Raw genomic sequence first — 26,088 nt, forward strand, 5'->3', positions numbered from 1 at the left:
GAAGTCTCACCTCCTCCCCCAGATTCTTCTGCAGCTAAGCCAAATAAGGTACAAAATCATCCATTCCACCCACACTACCAACATTACTGCTTCATCAGCATTAGCAATATCACGAAACACTTATTAAGTACATACGGCCAGGTACTCAACCAGCCCAGATACAGAGATGACCAACCAGCCCAGATACAGAGATGACCTCTATGATCCCTTCCCTCAAGTTGCTAACACTCTTACAGGAATTGCATAGGGGCAGCTAGTGTTCCTATGGTAGCCCCTCAAAGTCTACTGTATCAACTAAAGATGCATAAATGTCTATAAATTTACAGGAAAAACTCAAATTACAAATAATCAAAGAAATACAAATTAAAACAATGAGATATCATTCTTCTGTCAAATTGGCAAAAATTTTCTAAAATGATAATACTTAATGTTGGTGTGGCATATTCAAATACATAATCAAAGTACAAATTGGAAAATTTTTCTGAAAATGCATGTAAAAATTTATCAGAAGCCTTTAAAAGGTATATACTCTTTAACTCAGTAATTTATCTGACTGTACTTTGAGAAAGCTAGGTTAAATAATCAGAAATGAAAACAAACTTCACATAATGATGTTCATAATGGCATTATTTATTTTAGTAAAGAAACAAGAGAAATTGTATGAAACATCTACATAATGGAATAGTAGTAATCAATTAATAATCACTACATCACATTTTTAAAGACTTTAATAACCCAGATTAAATCTCACAAAAACAATCTAAATGAGAAAAATTTTAAATACACAAATAATATGGTCCAGATTCTGTAACTTCACATTAATGTATATGAAAATTATATTAAAAAGCATAGTTAACTTAATTGTTAATATTTTGCTTTTATAGGGTGCTAGACTTTGGGAAAAATAAAAATAGGAATAATTAAGAGAAGATAAAGAAGTACAGGGAGATGTCTGTGGAAATGATGATGGGCTTTTCTGGCTACTTAAGCATCCATAAAGGGTTGGCTAAACAATCTGCCAAATTCTACCTTGGGCTCTAGAACACCAGCGATAAAAAGCACAGCCCCAACATCCAAGGATCTTACAAATCCACACAGAAGTGAGGTGTAAAAACAAGTAACTCCATTACATCATGGTAAATGCCAATCTAGAAAAAGTATAAACAGAGCCTAGAAGCTTTATGCAAAATGATATCTGAGTGGGTTTTAAAAGAGGTGAATTTAAAATTAGCTAGGTGGAGAAAGAGAAAGACTATTTCATGTATGGGAAACAGCAAGTGTAAAGTCTCTGAGATTCCAAGTAATAAATGATTTTATATGCTGGAAGTCTTGACAAAACAGAATAGTAAAAAGAGGTAAGACTAAAAAGGCATATTGGGTTTATCAGGACTTTGCAAAATCTTTTTGTGAAGGATCTATTTTTTTATGCCCAGTATGTCATGGACTGGTATTTTTGTTCTTACACCCTGTTCAATGAAATGAGACCAGTGGTCATGTGCTTGATGTCAAGGTAATCCCAAATGTCTGTAACTGTTCACTTTCAATTTCAGGAATTATTGTATTTCAACAAAGATTAGAAACAAACTTCCAGGACTGAGCTGGTCTATGAACCATACTAAGCTGAATCATAAAACTTTTACCATGAAGGCAATAATTTTTTTCTAGTTTCCTCTCATTATTTAATTAAATTTATTGGAGTGACATTGGTTACTAAAATTATATAGGTTTCAGGTGTACAATTCTATAAAACATCATCTGTACGTTGTATGTTCACCACCCGAAGTCAAGTCTCCTTCCATGACCACGTATGCCCCCCATACTGCCACAGCTCCCTTCCCCCTGGTAATTACCATGCTGTTGTCTGTGTCTCTGAAAGATTTTTTGCTTAATCTCTTCACATTTTTCACCCAACCCCCAACCACCTCTCCTCTGAAAGCTGTCAATCTGTTCTCTATGAGTCTGTTTGTTTTGTTTGTTAGTTTATTTTGTTCATTAGATTCCTCATATTAGTGAAATCATATACTTGTCTTTCCCTGAGAGGCTTATTTCACTTAGCATAATGCTCTACAGGTCCATCCATGCTGTTGAAAAAGGTAAGGTTTCTTTCTTTTTTACACCTGACTAGTATTCCATTGAGCAAATGTACCATAGCTGTTTTATCTACTCATCCACAGATGGACACTTGGGCTGCTTCCAAATCTTGCTTATTGAAAATAATGCTGCGGTGAACATAGGGGTACATATAGTCTTTTGAATTAGTGTTTCGGATTTCTTCAGATATACTCCCAGAAGTGGAAATGCTGGGTTATAAGGCAGCCCCTTTTTTAATTTTTTGAGGTAATTCCATACTGCTTTTCACAGTGGCTGCACCAATCTGCATTCCCACCAATAGTGCCTAAGGGTTCCCTTTTCTCCACATCTTTACCTATACTTGCTGTTTGTTGATTTATTGATGACGGCCATTCTGAAAGGTGTGAGGTGATATCTCATTGTGGTTTTAATTTGCATTTCTCTGATGATTAGTGGCGTTGAGCATCTTTTCATAGCTCTATTGGCCATTCATGTATCCTCTTTGGAGAACAGTCTATATAGGTCCTTCACTCATTTTTAAATTGGGTTGTTTGGTTTTTATGGTGTTGAGTTTTATAACTTCTTTATAAATTTTAGATACTAACCCCTTATCAGATGAATCATTAGCAAATATGTTCTCCCACCCAGTGGGTTGTCTTTTCATTTTGTTCATGGTTTCTTTTGCTGTCCACTTTCTAGTATGATGTAGTCCCATTTGTTTATTTATTTTCTTGTTTCCATTTACCAAGGAGGTATATCAGAAAAAATATTGCTACATGATTTGACTGCCTATGTTTTCTTCTAAAATTTTCATGATTTCAAGTCTAACTTTTGTCTTTAATCCATTTTGAATTTATTCATGTGTATGGTGTAAGAAGATGATCTAGTTTCATTTGTTTGCACATATCTGTCCAATTTTCCCAACACCACTTATTGAATAGAATATCTTTATTTCATTGCATGTTTTTGTCTCTGTTGTCAAATATTAATTGTTGTAAAGGTGTGGGTATGTTTTTGGGCTCTCTATTCTGTTCCATTGACCTATACGTCTGTTTTTATGCCAGTACCATGATATTTTATTTACTATGGCTTTGTAACAGTTTCATATCAGGTAGCAAGAGTACTCCAAATTGTTCTTCTTTCTCAGGATTGCTGTGTGTATTCAAGGTCCTTTGTGGTTCCATATAAATTTGTGAAATATTTGTTCTACTTCTGTGAAATACACCATTGGTACCTTGATAGGAATTGCATTGACTCTATAGATTGTTTTAGGTAGTATGGACATTTTAATGATGTTAATTCTTCTTATCAATGAACACAGTATGTGCCTCCACTTATCTGTACCTTCTTCAATTTCTTTCTTTAGTGTCTTATAATTTTTCAAGTACAGATCTTTTACATCCTTGGTTAAATTCATTTTTAGGTTTTTTGGGTTTTTTTTTTTAAGCAATTGTTAATGGGATTGTTTTCTTAATATCCCTTTCTGATAGTTCATTATTGGTGTATATAAAGGCAACTGAATTCTGGATATTTATTTTGCATCCTGCTACTTCACTGAATTCATTTATTAGTTCTAGTAGGAATTTTTAGGGTTCTCTATACACAGTATCATGTCATCTGCAAATGAGTTTTACTTCTTCCTCTCTAGTTTGGATGCTTTTGATTTCTTCTTGTCTGATTACTGTGCCTACAACTTCCAGTACTATGTTGAATAAGAAAGGTGAAAGTGGACTTCCCTGGCTTGTTCCTAACCTTGAAAGAAACACTTGTAGTTTTTGCCTATTGAGTATGATGTTGGCTGTGGGTTTGTCATATATGGGCTTTACTATGTTGACATATGTTCTCTCTATTCCCACTTTGCTGACTTTTTATCACAAATCGGTGCTAGATTTTATCAAATGACTTTTCTGTATCTATTAATATGATTGTGTTGTTTTTATCATTCATTTTATGTGGTGTATCATGTTTACTGATTTACAGATATTGTACCAATCTTGCATCCCCAGAATAACTCCCACTCGATCATGGTGTATGATCTTTTTATTGTATTGCTGGATCCAGCTTGTTAATATTCTGTTGAGAACTTTAGTATCTAAATTCATCAGGGATACTGGCCTACAATTTTCCTGCTTGTAGTGCCTTTATCTGGTTTTGGAATTAGAATAATGTAGGCCTCCTAATATGAGCTTGGGAGTCTTGCCTCCTCTTCAATTTTTTTGGAAATAGTTTGAGAAGAACAGGTGTTAGCTCATCTTTCAATGTTTGGTAAAATTAATCTGTGAAGCCATCCAGTCCAGGACTTTGATTTGTTGGGAGTTTTTTTAAATTACTGCTTCAATTTCACTAGTTGTAATCTGTCTATCCAGATTCCTAATTCTTCCTAATTCAGTTTTGAAAGATTGTATGTTTCTAAGAATTTATCCATTTCTTCTAAATTGTCCAGTCTGTTGGCATTTAGTGGTTCATTTTATTTTTTACAATTCTTGCTATTTCTTTGGTGTTAACTGTTCCTTCTCCTCTTTAATTTTTGATTTTATTTATTTGGGTCCTCTTTCTTTTCTTCTTGATGAGTCTAGTTAAAGGTTTGTTAACCTTGTTTATCTTTTCAAAGATAAGGTTTTCTTGGTTTCACTGATCTTTGTATTTTTTAAGGCTTTATTTCATTTATTTCTGCTCTGTTATTTATTATTTCCTTCGTTCTACTTACTTTGGCCTTTGTTGTTCTTTATCAAGTTTCTTTAAGTGCAAATGTAGATTATTTATTTGAGATTTATTTTGTTTCCTGAGATAGGCTGTAATGCCATGAATTTGCCTGTTAAGACAGTTTGTGCTGTGTCCCATAGATTTTTGGGTTGTTGTGTTCTCATTTTCATTTGTTTCAAAATATCTTTTGATTTTTTCCTTTATCTCACTGTTAACCAATTCATTGTTTAGCAACATGTTTCTTAGCCACCATGTCTTTGCATGTTTTTCCATTTTATTCTTGTGATTTATTTCTAGTTTCATACCATTATGGTCAGAGAAGGTGCTTGATATAATTTTAATCTTCTTAAACTTGTTAAGACTGGCCTGACCAGATGGCTCAGTTGGTTGGAGTGTCATCCTGTGCACCAAGGGTTGTGGGTTTAATTCCTGGTCAGAGCACATAAATAGGTTGCAGGTTCAATCCCTGGTCATGGTGCATAGAGGAGGCAACCAATCAATGTTCCCCTCTCAAATCGATGTTTTTCTCTCTTGTGCTCTCTCTCTAAAATCAATAAACATCCAGAGTTGACATTAAAAATATATTTTTAAAAAATTTCTTTAGATTTGTTTTGTGTCCTAAAATGTGGTGCACCCTAGAAAATGTTCTAGTGGACTAGAAAAGAATGTATATTCTGATCCTTTGGGGTGAAATGCTCTGAAGCTATCTATTAAATCAATCTGATCAAGTATGGCATTTAAAGCCATCATTTCCTTGTTAATTTTCTGTCTGGAAGCCCTATCCTTTGATTTCAATGGGCATTAAAATCCCCAACTATAACTGTATTACTGTCAAACTCTCCCTTTAAGTCCATCAAGATTTCCTTCATATATTTAGGTCTCCTACGTTGGGTGCATAAATGTTTACAAGAGTTACATCCTCTTGTTGGATTGCTACCTTTATCATTATGTAGTGTCCTTCTCTGTCTCTTACTGTAGCATTTGTTTTTAAAGCCTATTTTATCAAATATAAGCATTGCTATCCCAGCTTTTTATTCCTTTCCATTTTCATGAAATATCTTTATCCGTACCTTTACTTTTAGTCTGTATGTATATTTTGTTCTAGGTGGGTGTCTTATAGACAGCATATATATGGGTCTTTTTTTCTTATCCATTCAGCTACCCTATGTTTTTCGACTGAAGCATTTAAGCCATTTACATTTAAAGTGATTATTGATAGATATGAATTTATTCCCATTTTTTCTTTTAACTATGGTCCTTCATCTTTCCTTCATCTTTCTCTTCTTCCTCCTCCCCTTCATCCTCTCCCTCCTCCCCCTTCCCTTCTTCTTCATCTTTTTTTTCCTTCTTCTAGCAGGCCCTTTACATGTCTTGTAATGCTGGTTTGGTTGTAAGAAGCTCCTTTAGTTTTTTTTGTCTGGGAGGTCTTTATATCTCTTTTAATTTTAACTGATTGCCTTACTGGTTAAAGTAATCTTGGTTGTATATCCTTGCTTTTCCTCACTTTGAATATTTCATGCCAAACCCTTCAGGCCTGACACGTTTCTGTTGAGCAATTACCTGACAGTCTTATGGGAGCTCCCTTGCAGGTAACTGTCTTTCTCCTGTGGCCTTTAAATTCTCTTTTTATCTTTAACCTTTTCCATTTCAGGCTTCTTTGGGTCCGTCTTGTTTGGGATTCTCTGTACTTCTTGGACTTCTGTGTCTTTTTTCTTCACCAGTTAGGGAAGTTTTCAGTCATTATTCCTTCAGATAGGTTCTTGATCCCTTGCTCTCTCTCTTCTCCTCCTTGTACCCTTATGAGGCAGATGTTGTTATGTTCCATCTTGTCCCAAAGGTTCCTTTATCTATCTGCTTTTTAAAAAATTCTTTTTTCTTTTTGTTGCTCTAATTTGGGTTTTTTTAATATTATCTTCCAAATCACTGATTTGATCCTGTTTCGTCCAACCTGCTGTTTATTCCTTTCAATGAATTCTTCATTTCAGATATTGTACTCTTCATTTCTGACTGGTACTTTTTTTTATAGTTTGTATGTCCTTTTTAATATTGTTGAAAATCCTAATAGCTATTTCTTTGAACTCCATGTCTGATAAATCGCTTGCCTCCATTTCACTTAGTTCTTTTCTGGAGATTTCTCCTGGTTTTTCATTTGGGGACTATTTCTTTGTCTCCTCATTTTGCTGCCTCTTTATGTCTGTGTATTAGACAGCTCTGGTATGACTTCCAGTCTTCTTAGGTTGGCCTCATGTAGTAGGTGTCCTGTGGTGTGCAGTGGTGCAGTCTCCTTGATCACCTGAGCTGGGTGCTTCAGAAATGTCCCTTCTGGTGGTTATATGGGTCCTCTTGTTGTAACTGAGTCTTGATTGCTATTGTCCCATTTGTGCCTCTGATCAGCCCTCACGCTGGCTGTGAGGCTCAACCCAACCATGCGTGCAAGCTGCTGTGCAGGTGCTTGACCACAAAAAGCATAATTTGCCTCAGCAGCATTTTGTGCCTGCCAAGATCACCCTTCAGATATACTGCTTGTGGACCTTATTGGGTCCTGTTCTGATGCTGTCTGAAGCTGGCCACTGGATGTGTTGGTTCTGGGTCTCTTGGAAAGGACTCTGGTGCAGACCAATGTCAGATGCTACCTGTGACTGGTCAATCTGTTTGGAGTTCCAAGAAACCCACAGTTTTTCATCTCTGCTGGGCCTGGGCGTGTGCAGGAAGAAGCACACTCTGCACCAAAGCCCTCTTTTACCAGTCTTAGGGCCAGGGGCATGTCAGTAAAAGGCCAAAAGCATCCTGAGAACCACCTTTGCCTGCCTTTACCTGCTGGCTCCTTGTTAGGCTCAGTCACTGAAAGTGCCTCTGGTGGTACTTTATCTGCATGAGGCAGGTTCACAGTGAGTCACCAGTTAGGGGTGAGTGGTTGTCCTGTGACAGGGAAGATGATTAGGCTTTGGAGAAGGTGGGAGGTGTGGCCCTCACTTCAGAGCCACAGCATTCAGTCTGTCCCAAATTTTTCCCTGGCCTCAGAAGTACAGGACCACCAGGGGTAGGGTGGGTGAGTCCTCTGGAAGCTGGAGGGTAGGTCCGTAGGAAGTCCAAAGAGTGGTCTAGCAGATCTCCCAAGGGAGAAATGCCAGTTAGGTTCACAGGACAGTGGGGTGGGATGGGGAGAGGGGGAATGGCTCCAGCCACAAATCCACTCAACTAAGTTCCTGACAGCCCCTAATCTGCCCACAGGTCTACACCCTGGCCAAGGCAGCTGACTCGTCAGCAGGGTGTAAACTCCAATGGGTGGAATGAAAGGGAGTCCCGAGGGTGGGACTATTGCTTTCCCCCAGGCCAATACCACAAGGAGGGGCTAAGCCCAAGAAAAATGGTGTCTATAGAATGGGAGAATGACCCTTCAGCTCTCTCCCCAGGGCCACAAACCCCAGACTCTTTTCAGCAACTCTACCGTACCCCACCCTCACTCCACTGGAGCCCAATGTCTGTGGCTGCCAACAAAATTTTGTGTTGGCCCTTTAAGAAAGTGTTTACATCTCTAGAAGACTCTCCTCTCTCTCTGGTGGACAGAAACCCTGGTGGACAGAAGCCAGGTGGTCTGGGTTGGGGAGCCCAGCTTCGGGTTTAGACCCCGTGCTTTGCGGGAGAAAACCCCACAGCTGAGATATCCCTCTGCTGCCCTCTGGTTTCTGCTTTTAAATAATCATTTTAATAGATAATTTATAATACTAAAAGAAAGGTACTGTTATCCTCACCATTTTCTGGATTAGGAAAACATGGCTCATTAAATAGGTTAAAAAACTTTCTCACAATGATGTGCTGAGAAAAAATACTGAACACTCATATCTCAGGTAAGAGTTAATTTCCCTAAAACAACAAAAAGCTCCTGGGAATCAAAAGCTCCACTGAAAAAATGGGCAAAAAAATATGAACAGATTATTCGCAGAAAGGTAAACACCAATAGCCTTTACTTATATGAAAACATGCTTAACTGTACTGATAATAAAATATGTAAATTTAAACTCTACCTAGCCACCATTGTCTTGCAGACTAGTGAAAATCCAAGTCTGACAAGTCATTCTATTGGTTCAGTTTGGGAAGAAAAAAGCACCTTTGCGACATTACTAGTAAGAGTATAAATTGATGCAATGTCTGTTGAAGGCAGACACCCTTTCAGACAGTCAAAGCTGTTCACAAATCCTTCCCTATATCTTTCATGGTATAAGTACTACTCACCTGAAGTTAAATATAGCTATATGATTTGCTTTAGCCAGGGAAGTGTGAGCAAAAGTGACATATTACATCTTCTGGACAGGAGTCTTAAGAACCAGAGTGCAATTTGCTATGTTTTCTCTTTTGTTTGTTATCTTTTCTTTCCCTTTACCACCAAGACTGGAAATGTTCTACGTGCAGGCCATGCCATGGGATCAAATGAAGAATGTAAAGTTGTTTCCTATCTACCAATTATTCAAAGATTTTGTTGGAATTTGGCTAAAATTTCAACTTCTCTGATGTTTTACAAAATAGAAACATTTTTATATTTTCAACAAATAAGTTCATGCCTCATTGAAATTTTCATTAGAAAGATTTTTAGTATGTTAATAGCCTCTTTCTAAGATTTTAGAATACACAGTTATGAGTTTTTGTAGGTAACAATGTTTCCGATAACAAAAGAACAAACACACACATTCATACACAAAAGGAAGCATTTCAAACATATATATTGAAAATGCTTTCTCCAAATCAGCTACTTTTTCAATCACTTTAAAAAACATTATCTTCTTGCTGAAGGGTCGAATTAACAGTGCTTGTACAAAGCCAGGACAATTTGAGCATCAAAATAAATTATAGTTGGGGGTTATAATTCATGTACTAAATTAGGAATCCATGAGTCCACACTGATATAAATTGATGGAAGAAAAGGGAAATAAATCTCTTTGTTATACTAGAAATTAATGAATGTAGAAAGGATAACAGAAATAGAAAGTTACCATTTGGCAACCACCATTAGTGGTGGTAAATTCACACAGAAGTCATCAATGAATACTTAGCTGATGAGGAACAAGATATGGGCATAGTTTCAGAGTATTGTACCACAAAACACTTCTTAATTACACAAGGAAAACTGGTGCCTTGACAGTGGAGAAACCTGGCCAATACAAACTTAACTGAGTGATTAATGTTAATAACACAAGGGCTAGGACAGGTTGACATCATGTACTTTCTGATGCAATTCATAAAAAGAGCTCAATATCACTTTTGATTAATTCCTGCCAAAAACCATGGCCTGAGTGGGGACATGAGGAGACTCTGGATAGATCCAAAATGAAGAATATGCTACAAAATGAAAAGCCTATACCATCTGTTGAAGATGAAAAAGACTGAGAAGCTGTTCTAGATTAAAGTAGACTAAAGAGACATAACTACAAATGCAACATGTCAGCCTCTATTGGATCCTGGACCAGAGAAGAGATAAGACATTTTTGGGATGGTTGGCAAAATTTGCATGGGGTCCTGATGACAGTGTTGTCATTGCAAAGTTTCTGATTTGGATGGTTACATTGTGGTTATATAAGAGAGTGGCCTTGCTTTTTGGGAAATACAAATAGGAGTATTTAGGAGTGATAGAATATCATATTTGTAACTGTCTCTCAAATGGTTTAGAAAAAGATTAATCACAATGGATTGCGAACAATGAGGCAAATGTGGTAAAATGTCAAAAACTGTGGCATCTTGGTGAGAAGGATGTAGGAGATCTTTACATGACTCTTTCAGCAACTCTCCCCTAAGTTTGAAAAAATTTTAAAGGGTGTTAACACATGTGAGCATGCTTGAATTTTAATACCTGCCATATGATACTGACAGCCTCTTGTCATCATTTAAATACATCTTTTCTGCCTGAAGACTATTATTGACACATAGATATAAACATTTCAAACTTATATCACTAAAAATAAGAAATATTTTCTTTATTTTTGCTTTTTTACGTTGTTTCAGATCTTACTGTGTTGATACTTTGGGCCTTAAATTAGGGAAGCCCTTAGAAATTTCTGAATACAGTGTACAATTTCTAGCTCTGTGTGGGTCAGCTAATGCTATTTGAACTGGCTGGCGAAGGGAAATAACTGACCCTAAGAGGTCTTGAAATAGCCCCCTGCCTAAATTCAAAATAAAATGGTCTCAAGGTAATTATGGTACTAAAAATAGCCTTCAACTCCATCTGCAGACTCTTAGCACATGAGGTCTATCTGATTTCCATTAATCAGCATAGAAGGAAGCTGATGGCCACCCTCTTGTCTCTTAAGGCTCTCGCTTACTTGTCACACATTCCCAGATGCACACTAAGAAAATGACTAATTGCTAACTGCTTCTTCAGTACCATATATTTCCCAATTTCAAATGAAAAATTGTCCCAACTAGTATAATAACAATAGATTTCTTACCTCCTGCAGCTGGAGTCGAACTTTGGTAACTGCTCGGATCCAATGTGCTCTGGCTTGGGTAAATGGTGAAGACACATTCTCCTCAGGAAAACTAGCAAAGAAAATAATTTTCCTTTAAAATAGTGCAGTTCAAAATGGTGATGGAATGAGACTGCATTTGGGGTGGTGAACACACAATATATAGATGATGTATTATACACCTGAAACCTATATAATTTTATTAACCAGTATCACCCAATAAATTCAATAAAAAAGAAAAAATAGCCCAGGCCACAAGCTAACAGTGCTCAAAGCAACACTGTCAAATACCTAAAATAAAATAATTTATATTCATGCCCATACTTGTTTAGTGATTCAGGCCACTAAAACAGCATAGTCCTGAATATCCAATGTGAAAAAAAGTCCTCTTTCAAATGACAACTCCTTTGAGCTTTTCATCTGTTCGCCCTCCTCCTTCCCAATGAGGCAGCTCACTGGGACAGCCAGGGATCAGAATGCTAGTAGCAATGGCAAAGGCCCCGAGTAAGTGTCTAGAATTAAAAATACGCAGACAGGTGTGGAATAACTCTCTCATCCACCTCTCAGGACCACCAGTCTCCCTTGGGGGTTCTACATAGAATCCTTACAACAGAATTTTGTTAGTGAAAACCTTTCTGCTCCACTAAGTATTTTGGAAGGTTTACCAATTCTTAGACTACACCATAAGTGCTAAGAAAAAAAGCACAGCCCTTTTTCTGCCCTGATCTTATTCCTTGTGCTGACTCAGGAACACCCTCAGTGAAATGAACAATAAATTTAACAAAGTAGCTTTGAGACAGAAGTACTGCCCTGTGTCATCATTCAGGTACTTAACTGTGGAATAGTGATTGATTCTCGGTGATAATGCTTCTCCTGTCTCACATTGTGGTATACTGTGAAGGCAGCAAACAAGTACCTACTATCTAGACATATAAAAATAGATATGCTGGGCTATAATGCCACCTAAATGGGTCAATTGTCCTAAAACAATTGTAGGCCCTTTTGGCCAAGTAGAACTGAACTTCGGTTGCACAGCTAGGATCTGAGAGGACACAGCCAGTAAAGAGGGACAAATACTCATGCTGCTCACTTCTGCTGCTCTACCAAGAACTCTACCCAGACAACAGTATGTACCAAGTGTAAAGTCTACAAGGAGCCATCATTCAGTGGATTGTCAACCCAGTAAAAAAGCTGATCCAGTGCTCAGTTTTCTGGATGTTTCATCTATTATATGAACCACCAGAAATGACTGAAGATCAGGAAGAAGTAAGGAGAAAATATGTTTATACCTTCAGTAGTAGAGTTGATGCACCAACCATTCTCTAACGTTGACCTCGTAATCAGCATACACTGCTCTGATCTTTCAGTGAGAGGCTTTATTATTAGACCTTGATATTTGAGAATCTAAGTCACACCTTCCCCATATCATTCCATCCATGTGGTTTTCAACCAGGGCAGGGACAATCTGGCAATATCTGGAGACATTTTTGGTTGTCACTCTGAGGGTTGCTACTGGCATCTAGTGTGTACAGACCAGGGATGCTACTAAACATCCTACAATGTATACAATGCCTCCCCAAAACAAAGAGTTATCTTGCCCAAAATGTCAATAATGCCAAGACTGAAAAACCCTGCTCTACCCCAACTTATCAGCCACATTACTGACCAATTTAGCTTAATAATAACACTCAAAATCTGTACTAAGCTTCATTATAAGATTGTTAAAAGACACATTTAAAATTTTCCTTATGGGTACCAATTGCCAGATACACTTCCAGGCCCTGGGGAGGCATAAGGGGCTTAGATCTGGCTTCCATACCAATTCTATCTCAACTTTGCTCTAGTTTTCTCAGCCAGGGAAAAACAAGACAATACAAAAAGCAATATTCACAAAAGAACTTTAAACATTAATATGCTGGGAAGACATTTCATTCTAAGCAGCTCCTTTGAATAAAATCATCTGCAGGGCTCAGGAGAGTTCCAGACTCAGAGGCTGCCATATGTGGGGTCAATTAGTAAGCCAAGAACTGCATACTCAGGAAAGCCTAGCACACTGTAGTTATCTATAAGGAACCCAAGAATTCTTCAGAGATCCTCAAAATATCTTGGGCCCTGGCTGGTTTGACTTAGTGGATTGAGCGCCAGCCTGCGAACCAAGAGATCACTGGTTTGATTTCCTTTAAGGGCACACGCCTGGGTTGCAGGCCAGGTTCCCAGCTGGGGGCGTGTAAGAAACAACTGATCATTGCTCCTCTCACACATAGATGTTTCTCTTCCTCTCTTTCTCCCTCCTTTCCTGGCTCTCTGAAAATAAATAAAATCTTTAAAATATATCTTGGAGAGTGTCTAAGGTCAGATAGGGATGGCATCTAACATCATAAGAGGCAGATCCAGAAAGTAAAAACCGTAGTCTTGAACCATAGAAGTTCACACCACAAAATCAAGAAATCAAGACAGATCAACTTAAGAATCAGAAACAACAGAGAAGAGTCTCACAAATAATGGGAAGACAAAGAAATAAGCCCCACTCAAAGGGAAAGGAGGAATCTCCACAAAGACAACTAAATGAAATAGAGGCAAGTAAACTATCAGATACTGAATTCCAAACAACAGTTCTAAGGAAGCGCAATGAGCTCAGGGAGCTCAGAGAGAATTACCAAAAACTACAGGGAAACTACGAGGAACTTACTGCAAACTATATCAACATGGAAAAGGACATAGAAACTATCAATAAGAGGCAGGAGGAAATGAAGAATACAATTTATGAATTGAAGAACACAGTAGAAGGAATCCAAAGCAGGCTAGATGAGGCTGAGGACCAAATCAGCGAGCTGGAGGAAAAGGTAGAAAAAAGGTCCTAGAAAGAGCAAGAAAATGAAAAAAGACTCAAAAAGAATGAAGAGGCATTTAGGGAAATGTAGGACAACCTGAAATGTAATAACATCCGTGTAACAGGGATACCAGAAGGAGAAGAGGAGGAGGAAGGGATAGAGAACTTGTTTGAAAAAGTCATGATGGAAAACTTCCCTAATTGGAGGAGAGAAAAAGTCATCCAAGTCCAGGAAGCACAGAGGGTCCCATTCAAAAGGAACCCCATGAGGCCCACTCCAAGACACACCATCATTAACATGGCAAATATCAAAGACAGAGAATCCTAAAGGCAGCAAGGCAGAAAGAGGTAGTAACATATAAGGGAGCCCCGATACAGCTAGCAGTAGACTTCTCAACAGAAACACTGCAAGCCAGAAGGGAGTGGCAAGAAATATTCCAAGTCATGAAAAACAAAGGCCTGCAACCAAGGCTGCTCTACCCAGCAAGGCTCTCGAATAAAATGGAAGGTGAAATAAGGAGTTTCCCAGACAAAAGAAGGCTAGAAGAATATACCTCCACCAAACCAGCACTGTAAAATATGCTAAAGGGACCTTTTTAAGATGAAGAAAAAGTTTCTATGAATACCCAGTTCCTTTCAGAGCTGCCAATATTTGATATTACCAATATTTTTAATACTCATTAATCTGATTGTGACATTGATATTATATTAATTGTTCCTTTACTATTTGTTAAAACTATACCTGTTTTTGTATACTTCTTGCTTATTTCTATTATTTTTAAAAAAGCTTTAAATGACTTTTTGGTATTCTTTATCCATTTATTGATTAAAGGTCTGTAGAACTTTTTTCCCTAAAAAACAAACAAAAAACCTAGTAACCATGTTTTAGATGTGTTGCAAATATTTTCCTATTCTATACCTTGTCCTTTAACTTTTTTATATGTATATTACTATGTAGTCTTAAATGTTTAATATAGTCATATTGTCAATATTTACTTTATAGCTTATGGGGTTGAATATTTTAGTTCGGGTCATGAACAATATTAGTTCTATTTTCTTCTAAAACTCCTTAGATCCTACATATTGATTTTTAACTTACCCAAATATTTCTTGTAAAATGTATGAAATAGGACTCTATATTTATTTTATTTCAAGTAATAGTGGTCCATGCACCTTATTTGTTGAATAAGCCTTATTTTCCCCATTGATTTTAAATATCAACTTAATTAAATATTATATTGTTAGACAGATATATACGTTTGTCTCTAGAATGCTCATTATATTTCATTGATCTACTTGATTATTTCTGTGCTGGTGTTATGTTGGTTTAATTGCTGAGACTTTATAATGGTTTTAATTTTTTTAATATTTTATAATTAACTTTGACATTTAAAAAAATAAAATCAATATGCATTTAAGAAAGAAAAAAAGAATGAAATAAAGAAAGATAGAGATGAAACTCCTACCTTTTGTGACAACATAGATGGAACTGGAGAATATTAGGCTAAGTGAAATAAGTCAGTTGATGAAAGACAAATACCATACGATCTCACCTATAAGTGAGATCCATTCAACAAAATAAACTAACGAACAAAATAAACCACAGGCATGGAAACATGGAGCAGACTGAAAGTGACCAGAGGGGATGGGGGAAGCGGACAATGGTGGAAAGAAGAAGGGTCTAGACAAAGAACATGTATGAATGACCCATGGGCATGAACAACAGAGTGGGAATTGACTGTGGGAGCGGGGGGAGGGGGTGGGATGGGTGAAGGGGGTAAAGGGGTAAAAATTGAGATAATGGTAATAGAATAAACATGATTTATAAATTTAAGAAAATGAAAATAAAAATGTAAAAATAAATAAATAAGTAAGTAAAAATATATCTTTGGGCTTAACACCAAAAATCAAAGGTAGCAATGTAGAACTAAGCCTCAGTACCCTGATCACCGCCAAACCCAACTGTAGGGAAAAAAATGAAAAGCACTTATACTCAGCAATATAACAGGCAAAGTATGAGGAAACAATGTGAGCCTCTCAAGGCAGCCATCACCTACCTCTCCTGGGGGCCTAGGGCAAGGTCTTTGTGTAGCACCAGATCTGGGGTAGGATTGGCTGTGACATCTTCTTTCTTCTTCTTGGATTCACATGCTCTCCCCTTCTCTTCTTCACCTGTCATTTCTAAGGCTTTGATTTGTTCTCCGAAACCCACTTGGCCATCTTTAGAGAAGCTACCAGAACTGTGGCAGGAATGAATTGAGTCCCTCTCCCGACGATCATCATCTTGTTCATGACACTGATCTAGTTCGCTCAGCTGAGAGCTTCCTTGGCTCACATTACAGGAGGAGCCATACCTACTACTGCTGGTAGGGCTGTGAGAAGGAAAAGAAGACAGATGAGTAAATAAATGGAAAGTAAGGACCAGAGCAAATGTAATGGGTTAATCCAGGAAATAATGAATCACAAACAGAAGTTCCTGAGAAAAGAGGACTAAACTTAACAATGTAGAAGAACTACTCTCTACTCAGCAGAGTCACAATAAGGGAAAAAACATGCCCTGCTTCCTCAAACAGCACTTAACTTCAACCCTGTAATTGAATTTGAAGAACACTTTATCTTAATGTGATATGTGTAAGTAAATTATGAATTATTCTTTACTCAGATTTCTAAAGAAACTTGTCCAGTGACTGTGATTAAAGTTTCCTAGTTTCCACATAATAAAATGGATGAACTCCACTCCTTTTTGGCTATTTGTTAAATTGAGGTCCACCTTTCTTCCCCTTCAAGTGTAAATGTGAATGCCTATGCCTTAGGATGAGCAAAGGACAGATGACCTGTTCCTTCAATTATCTCTCAGCCATCTGCATAATAAAGTAATGGAAGCCACTGCCAAGTGCAGGTAATGGAGGTAAGATCAAGAAACTCCTCATGGGATCTCATCAACCATTCATCTCATGAATGTTACAATGATATCCCTGGCAGCACAGGGAATGTCCCAAAGATAAACTTGCCCATCTGTAACTGAGTTGCTCTGAGGACATAGCTCAATCTTGAATAAAGTGGACAATGTTCAACTCCAGGATCTGGGTCAGGGCCATAATAATGAATTTCTCTACCTGAAGAGAGGCTAGCCCAACTCTCTCAATCAACTGAATTCCCATGCCCAGAAAGGAAATCTGTTCCCTTGCTATGAGAGATAGCAATTGTAGCTTAGAAAGTGGCGACAAATTACGGCCAGAAAGAAGAGCACTACCCAGAAATTACTCCCTTCAGCCATATACTGAACCTAAGGGATTCTGACCTATTGAAGATAGAGGGAATTGGTGCTGAGCTACAGGATCTATCCCAGCACACTTGGATAGTTCTATCCCAAGTCAGCGGTCCTAATTTTACTTCTGGTATCCTGCTGGAAAGCCTCCATGCAAAAGGACAAGCAATTTCCTTGCTAGGGGGTTAAGCCTTTAACTAAAAGGGCTTATGTTTATTCTTGGCCAAATGAAGATAAATGGTTGTTTTGCAATGATACTTTCCCTATGGTTCCTTCCTACTACCTGGTATTCTCAGGCTGACTTCTGATCCTTCATCCCATGGGAACAGGACAGATACCAGGTTACTGTTCTGAGTAGTTCCCAACACCCACCCTTCCACCCCACACAGATACCTCTAAAGCCCATGACTAGCTCCTTTGGGCAGTTTTGGGCCAGAGATCAAGGCATCATTCTTAAACTGCACTGTATGGTGCTTCTTCTTAGCAGAAAAAATAGGACCCTTTGCAGACAGAGCCTGAAAAATGGTCCAGACTGAAAAACTACAGCAAACATTAGCCTTGAGCTCCTGTGAGACTTTACTCAAAGCAGTTATCAAGTACCAGTCTCAAGGACAGTAAAAGGCAGAGACTAGAGGAAGTTATTCAAATTCATGTGGAATAGGATATAGAATGTAGATTACCCCAAGCCATCCTTTGCACTTTGTATTTTACTTAATATCCTCATTGCCACTGGACAAAACATCTTAGAAGACTTGGAAAAACAAAGCAAAGTAGTCTATCCCCAGCTACTACAGAGATTAAGTGCCAAAGGCCCAGGAAGCATCCTAGTTCATCACGTGACTCTAATTAGTATATGCTACTCAACCACTTGCTGCCTCTTCCTACCTTCCCTTCTCCATTCCATATTATATAAGGCAGAGAAAATCAGAGTAAGTAAATCTCAGGGCCTAGACTTTCCTTTAAGCAGGAAGCTCCTTCTTCCAATAAACAAATTAAATTTGGCACTAGAGAGAAGGGAGGGGATGAAAAGACCCACACACTATTTCTTGTTACTTAACCTCTAATTAACACGAAGCTCAGGTGCTAGGAAAGACACAGGAAGGATAAAAAGCAGGCTATGACTAATCTACCACTAAATCACTGCATCATAAATGGTCAATTCCTTAAAATTATTTATGATGCTTTAATTGAGAACAGGCCTTTTGTTGGTCTTTAGTTCTTTGATGCCATGCAGAGTGACTGGCAGCTGTATATTCAAAACACTGTCAGTGCTAGCAGGCATTGCCTCCTCTTCTTGTGTTTCTGGATGGTGAAGTAGTTCAGAGACAGTGTGGTGCTCTTCCTCATGACTCCCTGAAGGGCTGGTGAGGCCAGAGATGTTGCCTTTAGTACCTCGGTCTTCTCCAGATGATGGGATTTCCTGTTGGTTTTCCACCTCTCCAGACCCTGAAAGCCCATGAGTACATATTCTTGGTTTGGCCTCCAGCTGCTCAGAGGTCTCAAGGAGCTGAAGAGAGACCTTAGCTGGCTCAGCACTGGCCCCAGACATTTGAGAAGGCTCTAAAGCTTTGCCAGCCTCATTGGAGTTAAGGTCCTGATCATTGCTGATAACCCAAACTGAAGAGGATTCTGTAGGTCTTTGTTCAGGGCGCCCTTTGTTTTCTTTTGGCCAGGGGAATAAAAGATCAAGCTTCTTTCCAAACCTTAATTTGGGAACACTTGCCACTACACTCCCTTTTTCCTCATTACCTCTCTCAAACAGAGTTGAAAACCTTTTAAAACCGGACATTAAACCAGTCTCTCCTGCCCTATTATCAGAGGAGGAAGATGAGGGAAAAAAAGAGCTCAGTGGTTTCCCAGAGTCAGTAGCAGAGGATGGGAAATGAAGCTTTGGCCAACTGGTCATGTTTGGGGTCTCAAAACGTGGTCTTAGCTGCTCTGTTTCCTGGGGGGTTCCAGTTTGATCTTTCTGGGCATCAAGTATTCCATAACTTCTTTTGGCACAAAGCACAGGTTCCTCTAGCAAAGGGCGAGAAAGGGATCGTTGGGTTTCCGGTGCGGCACTCTGGCCAACTGAACTTGTCTCATTGAACAGTGTAGTAGTATTGGTTTCTAGTGAACTGGTTGCCTGTAGTTCCAAGATGTCTTGTTGTGTGGAGGCAGACTGCATAGCTGGCTTTGGCTCAAGAGGAAGAGGTGGCTGAATTGGAGACAGAAGCTCTTTGGTGATCCAGGGAGGATATAGATGCAACTGTGTTGGCAATGAGATATGCTCTGCTTCGAACGATGTCTCTGTGTCTGTGCCCTGCAATATCACCATGTCTCCTTCATCACTCAGAGATAATATTCCTTGCCCAGTATCATCCCCTGAAACAGAAGATGCAGCCCCAATTGTTCCAGAACCCTGGAATTCTGGAATATTGTTGGGAATACTGTTCTCCATTTCAGCCATTAGTTTTAGATCATCTGTCAAGGTCTTGTCAGGAATATCACTGTTTGCCATTTCAGTTGTTAGGTTAGGATCCTCTATCAAGGTCTCTGAGTCTGACTTTGTATTAGCCACATTCACTGTACAGTCACTGAGAGTAGATTCTGAATTTATTGATTCAGAAGCAGAATCTCCCCACAAATTTTCCGGAGATACTGATCCTACAGCAACTCTGGAACTAACATTTTGAAGCTGTGCAGGAGCTGGGATAGATGATTCTTTTTTGTATGTCTCTGGCTTGGGACTTTTGAAAATTCCAAGTAACTCATCTTTGAGTGTCTGAGATGATGTACCAGAAGAGAGAGAAAAAAAGGAATTTTTCTTAGGAGATTTAGCAGAAGAAAAAAATCCAGAGAAAGTTCTAGGAGGTTCAATTAAGCTCCCAGAGAAAGATTTCACTTTGGTCACAAACCCTGAAAACATTTCTACTGAAGAATACAACAGTGATTTGTCTTCTTCTTTATCTGTTTCTTGGTTCTGGAGGTTCTCTGCACACCCTAGCTCCACAGAGCTTGAAGAAGTTGGTTCCAGGATCTGTGTTAAAAACTCAACAGAGGCCTTTTCTAATGGCAAGTTCACTGGGTCACTAGAAATCTTTTCATTTTGGTGATGGTTAGTACAAGTGTGTAAATTGTTGAGCTTTTCAATCAAATGGCTATCATGTGAAAAAGACTTGGCCAGCAAGCCTCTGGGGAAGGCTTCACCTTCTTCATGAGAAGCTACCACAAGCATCTCTTGACCAATGAGCAATGATTCAGTCTGTACCCGAAATCCTGGTGTGTGAGGAACATTGTCTTTTTGCAACTGATTCATCTGAAAATCTGATAGAGCTATCCCAGATCCATCACTGGACCCTAGTTTTCCCTGATAGTCCTCCCCTATGTTGAGCTCATCTTCAAGAAAGGTAACCTCAATAGTGTTGTTAGTGGAAACACAAGGAGTCATTTGATGTTCATGAACTACTTCTTGGACTATGCTATCTCTATTACTACTGGAACCTTCAGTAATTGTGCCACCCATGTCTACAAAAACACTTGGCTTCTTATAGGGCTGGGAAGTCACTGGAGTAACAGTTGAAAGGCTATGCTTTTCCCCAGGAGTCTGCTGTTCATCCAAAAAGGACAAGCTGAAGAAACTAAAAGAGCTATTATGAGAGGCATCCCTCTTGATGCCTGAATTAGTAGTGGACAAAAAGGAAGGAAGTGTGAATGGCCATTCTGCTTGAGATTTGGTTCTTGATAGAGTAGCAGAGGCTCTGTTCTCAGATTTTTCAGATCCAGTCAGGAAAGAAAATATACTCTTTCTGGTTGGCAACTCTGGTTGGGATGGAGATGTTGTAGCAGTTGAAAAATTCAAGTCTTTGTCAGAAAAATGACCTTGTTCATTTGAATTTTTTCTGCTCAGAATATCAAAAGATATTTTACTACCTCTTGAAACTTCTGTCACTGCAGACACACCACTAGTCTCTACTGAATCTCCTGAAGACTCTCTGAGACAATTTGTTGAGAAAGATGGATTTGGTAACTGCTGGATTAGGTGGTCTTTGGAGGGTGCCTCTTTTTCAGTCAAATTATTACCCTGGATCTCCTTAGTTGATTGTTCCTTAAGCCCACTGTCATCAATAGTAGTCTGTTTATTCAGACTTCTAACACGAACCTTCCCTTTAGAGAAAGCTGATGAAACAGGAAAGTTCCCAACATCCTGGCTAGTTAGATTTGTGGGATTAGGACTTGACTTTACCCCATCCTTACTAGTCATTGAGGAAACAGACATCTTTTCAGTTGTCTGTGTAGGAGATACATTGGTTTTAAAGAAACCCCCAAGGGTATCAAAAAAATTTGAAACACCAGAAGATTCATTGTTTTTCTGAGATGTTTTTTTATTTTTATCACCACTGTTTTCTAAATTTGGTGATCCTTCTTTATTCACCTGGGTTTTAAAAAGGTTCAAAAATCCAGATGTCTGTTTTTCATTTGCTGTTGCACTTACTGGAGAGTCTTCTCCCTGACCAAAGAGTTTCGATGCACTTTTAAATAATGTTCTCCCAGACTCTTTGGAAGGCTGGTCCTGGGGAAGCTCACAATCCTTGTGTTCATCCCTACTAAATTGTGATACAAGAGGAACTGACACAGAGTCAGCTGTGATTATTTCATCATCTTCTTTACCTAATTTAGCCTGAGTTGTTTGGCTTACCTGGAAAACAGATTTCAGCAAACTTTGGTTTTTGACATGAATGCTTTTATTTAAAGGGAATTCTTGCTTCATATTTTCAGTAAATTCCAATTGCTGAACATTGGATACTATTTGTCTCTCTGAGTCCTCCTTAAGAAGATTTTCCTCATCATTTTTGGATTTACTCTCTGATCCCTTACTCAAGATTAATGACTGAAGATCATCATTTGTGAGCACTGCTAAGTTTGACTGCTGATCCTTGTTATGCATGGCCAAAGACTCTAAGGACTCATTCTTTTCAAAATTCAAAGCACTTCCAACTGAAGCACCCAAAGTAGAAAATAATGAAGTCGCTTTGTTTAATGATGACGTTTCTTCTGTTCGCTGTGGGCTGTCAGTCATGCTCTCAAGATGAACCAAAGTAGCACTTTCTTGAAAAGACTGAAGCCAATGAAAACTGGAAAGATGAAATAATGAATCCTTAGCTAGAGCCTGGTTCTTATCTCTCTCTATAATTTGATTTTTATTTAAGACATGATTACCAATACTTTGAGGTTGATTTCTGAGGCCCAATGTACATTCAAAGTCTTCAGAACCACACATACTTTCTTCAAAAAATTCAAAATCTCCTTCAAACTTTTGAGAATTGTAGACTGAAAAATCTAATGGTTGATCCCTTTGGCCATAACTTGACTCTTCAAGTACTTGTGAAAAAGCTCCTAAATTTAGATACGTTGGTCCCTCACTTCTTGGCAAAACTATAGATAAATCAAGAGGGTCCTCAATTGGTTCCTCTTCAACATACCACAATAACTTATCTTCCTTGTCTAGTACTCTAAAACTACAGGGAGAAACAATGCTGTCATCCAATATAATACTTGATAGATCATTAGTCTGTAAATCACAATTCAAATACTCTTGATCATAATAATCAGGTATAAATAAATATGCATATTGCCCAGTAGAATCAGTGAGGAGAGAATATATATATTGACCATCATTGAAAACATAATATCCATAGTCTCCATCCTCTGATGGCCACCACACTCCACTTTTAAGACATGACAACCATTCCCGGTATTCATAACCAACACTTGAAAAAACAAAGTTTTCATCCATTCTTAATGATTCTTGATCAACTATGGGGTATGCAGTCTTTTCATGACCTGAAGAACAACTTAAGTCAATGGGCAATTCTTCCAGTGAATTCTTAGTCTCATTAATTGGAAGATGACAAGAATTTCCATATAATGAGTTAGCTGCCCACATATCCCCTCTTAATAAGTAATCTTCATTAAATGTAAACTGATTGAATGATTCATATGGTAAGTCACACCAAATGACATTGTTTGTCCTTGTTCTCCACTCCAAGATGTTTACATTTTGATCTTTTTGGCAAAAATTTACTGCTGAGTTTTCTGAGTCAGGCCACAAAAAAACATCAGCTGATGGAAATGTATTTTGATTCAACATATAATAAGCTGGCTGAAGTATTCTGGAATTTTTAGAGAAATCTTTTATATCACAGTCCCATTCATAACAGAAAGGATTGTTCATCTCTTCAAAAGCCTGATAGTGATTTGATTTATTAAAAATGTTAGTATTCAGTATAGGTGAATTTAACTTATTTGAATTTTCATAGAGGTTTGCCTCAATAATATAGTGTGGTGTTGGCTTCTTAGGCAAAGATTTCCCTCTGAGGTCCTGCTTCGTGCCTAGTGCACAGTGAGGTACACTGTTCTCAGGAGAGGGGCAATGCTTTTCACTGTGCTGGTTTTCCCATGTAGAAGAGTAATGATGATTATCAACCCAAGCATTGGCTAATAGTGTATTTTCTTTAGGTAAAGATAAGAAGCTTTTTATGAAGCCAGAAGTTTCTTGTTTTTCAACATGGTACCTCTGGGTCTCAGAAGTCACACATGAAATAATGGCAACCTCATCCAAGGATAAATGCTTATTTCCATTCAAATTCTTTATATCACCTAAAGACATGGACTTTGCTTCATCTGGTTTCCAATCAGTCATATTGCTATTCGATATCAAGTTAAATATTCCTGAGAGTAGGTCTGGAGTATTATTCCTGTAATGAGAGTCATTATTTTTCAAATTTAATTCATGTGAACTAGACAAGTTTTTAAGAGAAGAGAATCCATTAAACAGGCCAGAAAGGAGGCCTCCTTGGGTTCTTTTCTTGGAAGCTTTATCAACAAGTTTGTCTTCACCAATTTCATTAACCAAGGTGGATTCTGAAATGGTAGAAATCAATGCTAATGAAGAGTCTGATACTGTTAAAGATGTCACTTGTATAAGAGCCTTACTTTCTCCTAAAGAGTCAGAAGGTCTATGTTCTTTCGGCACAACTGCAGGGATGGCTAAACTGTCTCCTTCACAGTTTTCTTCTGCTGTGTGGTCACTTGAATTTAATTTCTCTATACTCCCAAATTTCCCAAGATCATTATTAATATTTGGAACTGAATCAGACATTATTTTACTAAGTGTGGCATCTTCAGAACAATTTTTTTGGTAATGTTTTTTAAATGTCTTTTTATCATCAAATTTTTCTAGATTATTATGAATATTTGGAACTGAACTAGATTTTATTGAACTAAGTTTGGTATTTTCTTGGCAGTTTCTTTGAATCTCTTCATTGATGGTTACTTCAGAGCCACAAAAACTCTGGTCATTAACAGTGATATGGCTGTCAGCAAAAGGAAATTTAAACAAAGGAAAAATGCTTCCTTTCTCTTTTAAATCCTGCTGCTTTTCAGAATGACTAAGAACTCTGAGAAATGGAATATGTAGTCTTCCACTAAAGGAAAAGGAAGGTCCATCCTTTTTAGGAATCCTTTCCCATCTATCTTCCTCCAACAGGTGAATTTTCCTAGATTCTGACGTCTCCTTTGAATAGTTTTCGGGGGAAGTGAGCAAAAACTGGCTAAAGGATTTTCTGAGTGGCTCAAGGAAATCATCACCACCACTAACTCTTTCCCCATCTAATGGCTTTGAAGAAGCCTCTTTGTTTACAGTTCTACTGCCAGCTATACAACAATGTCCTGGAGTATCTTTGGCACATATTTTTGGTTCATCTGGTAACAGAGACAGATCTATACAGGGTTTTTGCTCCAACAGACTCTCAGTATCATTTTTCTTGCTTGCAGAACTAGCTAAGTTTGAAGGTTCATTGGCTGTTTGAGAAGAAAACAAATTCTCATTTATGGGCATTTGGGACAAGCCTATAGTGTCTCCATTACTCCTATCTAAAGCAACAACGCTACTATCATTGCCAAGGGTGTCTTCCCTTTGACTTGACTCTGAAACACACCCAACAATGCTTTCCTTTCTTTTTGGTTTGTTCTTGTCATCATCTTTTTTTGTTTCATCCTTTTCCAAAAAGGTCTTTAATGGAGTTAGCATGCTGAAAACAGACTTAATAAATGAACTCTGACTCTGTGGAGCAGAGTCCCTTCCAAGAGTTTCTGTTGTGTCCTGAAAGCTTAAACTTCCAGTTTTACTGTTTGTGTGCTCCTTTTCAAAGGTTTTGTTGTGCCTATCAAAATCCTTATTGTCAATATTTTGAGAAGATAATGGAGACTGCATGGAAAGATCCTTCTCTGATACTGACTTGGCTCTGGGTCTAGATTCCAAATTAATTGTCTCTATTTGATTAAGAGTTTCTGTTTTCTCTGGAACTAAAGAAACCAACTTTTCCATAGAGATTGTTAGATGCTTTGTGCCTGAGCCCACCTTTCCTGTGAGTGAACTGAACAAAGAACCAACAGCACATTTCACTCCACTCAACTCAGGGAAACCAATAGCCTTGTCCTTGTCTTTCTTGACAATGGTCATAAGTGGTATTTGATCCCCAGGCTTTTTCTGTTCTGCATCATCAACAGTACTATTATGTATAGGTATTTTTTTAATTTTTGAAAGGGAACCAAATTTATTAATCTCTTCTTCCTTCTCTGCTAAATATTCTGAGACTGTTTCTACAAAATCCTGAAGTTCATCTATTGTATCAATATAGCTGTCCTTGGGTTCCTCAATAGAAGGAGTCATCTCTTCCATGGGGAATCCAGACAGATCTCCAAGTGTGTTTGCA

The 26,088-nt window shown here is 38.1% G+C and overlaps 1 protein-coding gene across 2 annotated transcripts in view; it reads right to left on the reverse strand.

Moving 5' to 3' along the window:
* Window positions 1–26,088, reverse strand: part of UNC13B (unc-13 homolog B) — a 208,162-nt gene that overhangs the window by 75,519 nt on the left and 106,555 nt on the right. For both annotated transcript variants that reach the window (XM_054584694.1, XM_054584693.1), the window contains 2 exons: window positions 16,119–16,433; window positions 11,214–11,304 (listed from right to left, as the gene is read on the reverse strand). In XM_054584694.1, the coding sequence (XP_054440669.1) occupies window positions 11,214–11,304; window positions 16,119–16,433 (406 nt within the window). The remainder of the gene's footprint in view (window positions 1–11,213; window positions 11,305–16,118; window positions 16,434–26,088) is intronic.

The sequence above is a fragment of the Pteronotus mesoamericanus genome, unplaced genomic scaffold (assembly GCF_021234165.1).
Source record: "Pteronotus mesoamericanus isolate MK-2021 breed Mesoamerican mustached bat unplaced genomic scaffold, CSHL_Meso_final contig_78, whole genome shotgun sequence".
Classification (NCBI taxonomy): domain Eukaryota; kingdom Metazoa; phylum Chordata; class Mammalia; order Chiroptera; family Mormoopidae; genus Pteronotus; species Pteronotus mesoamericanus.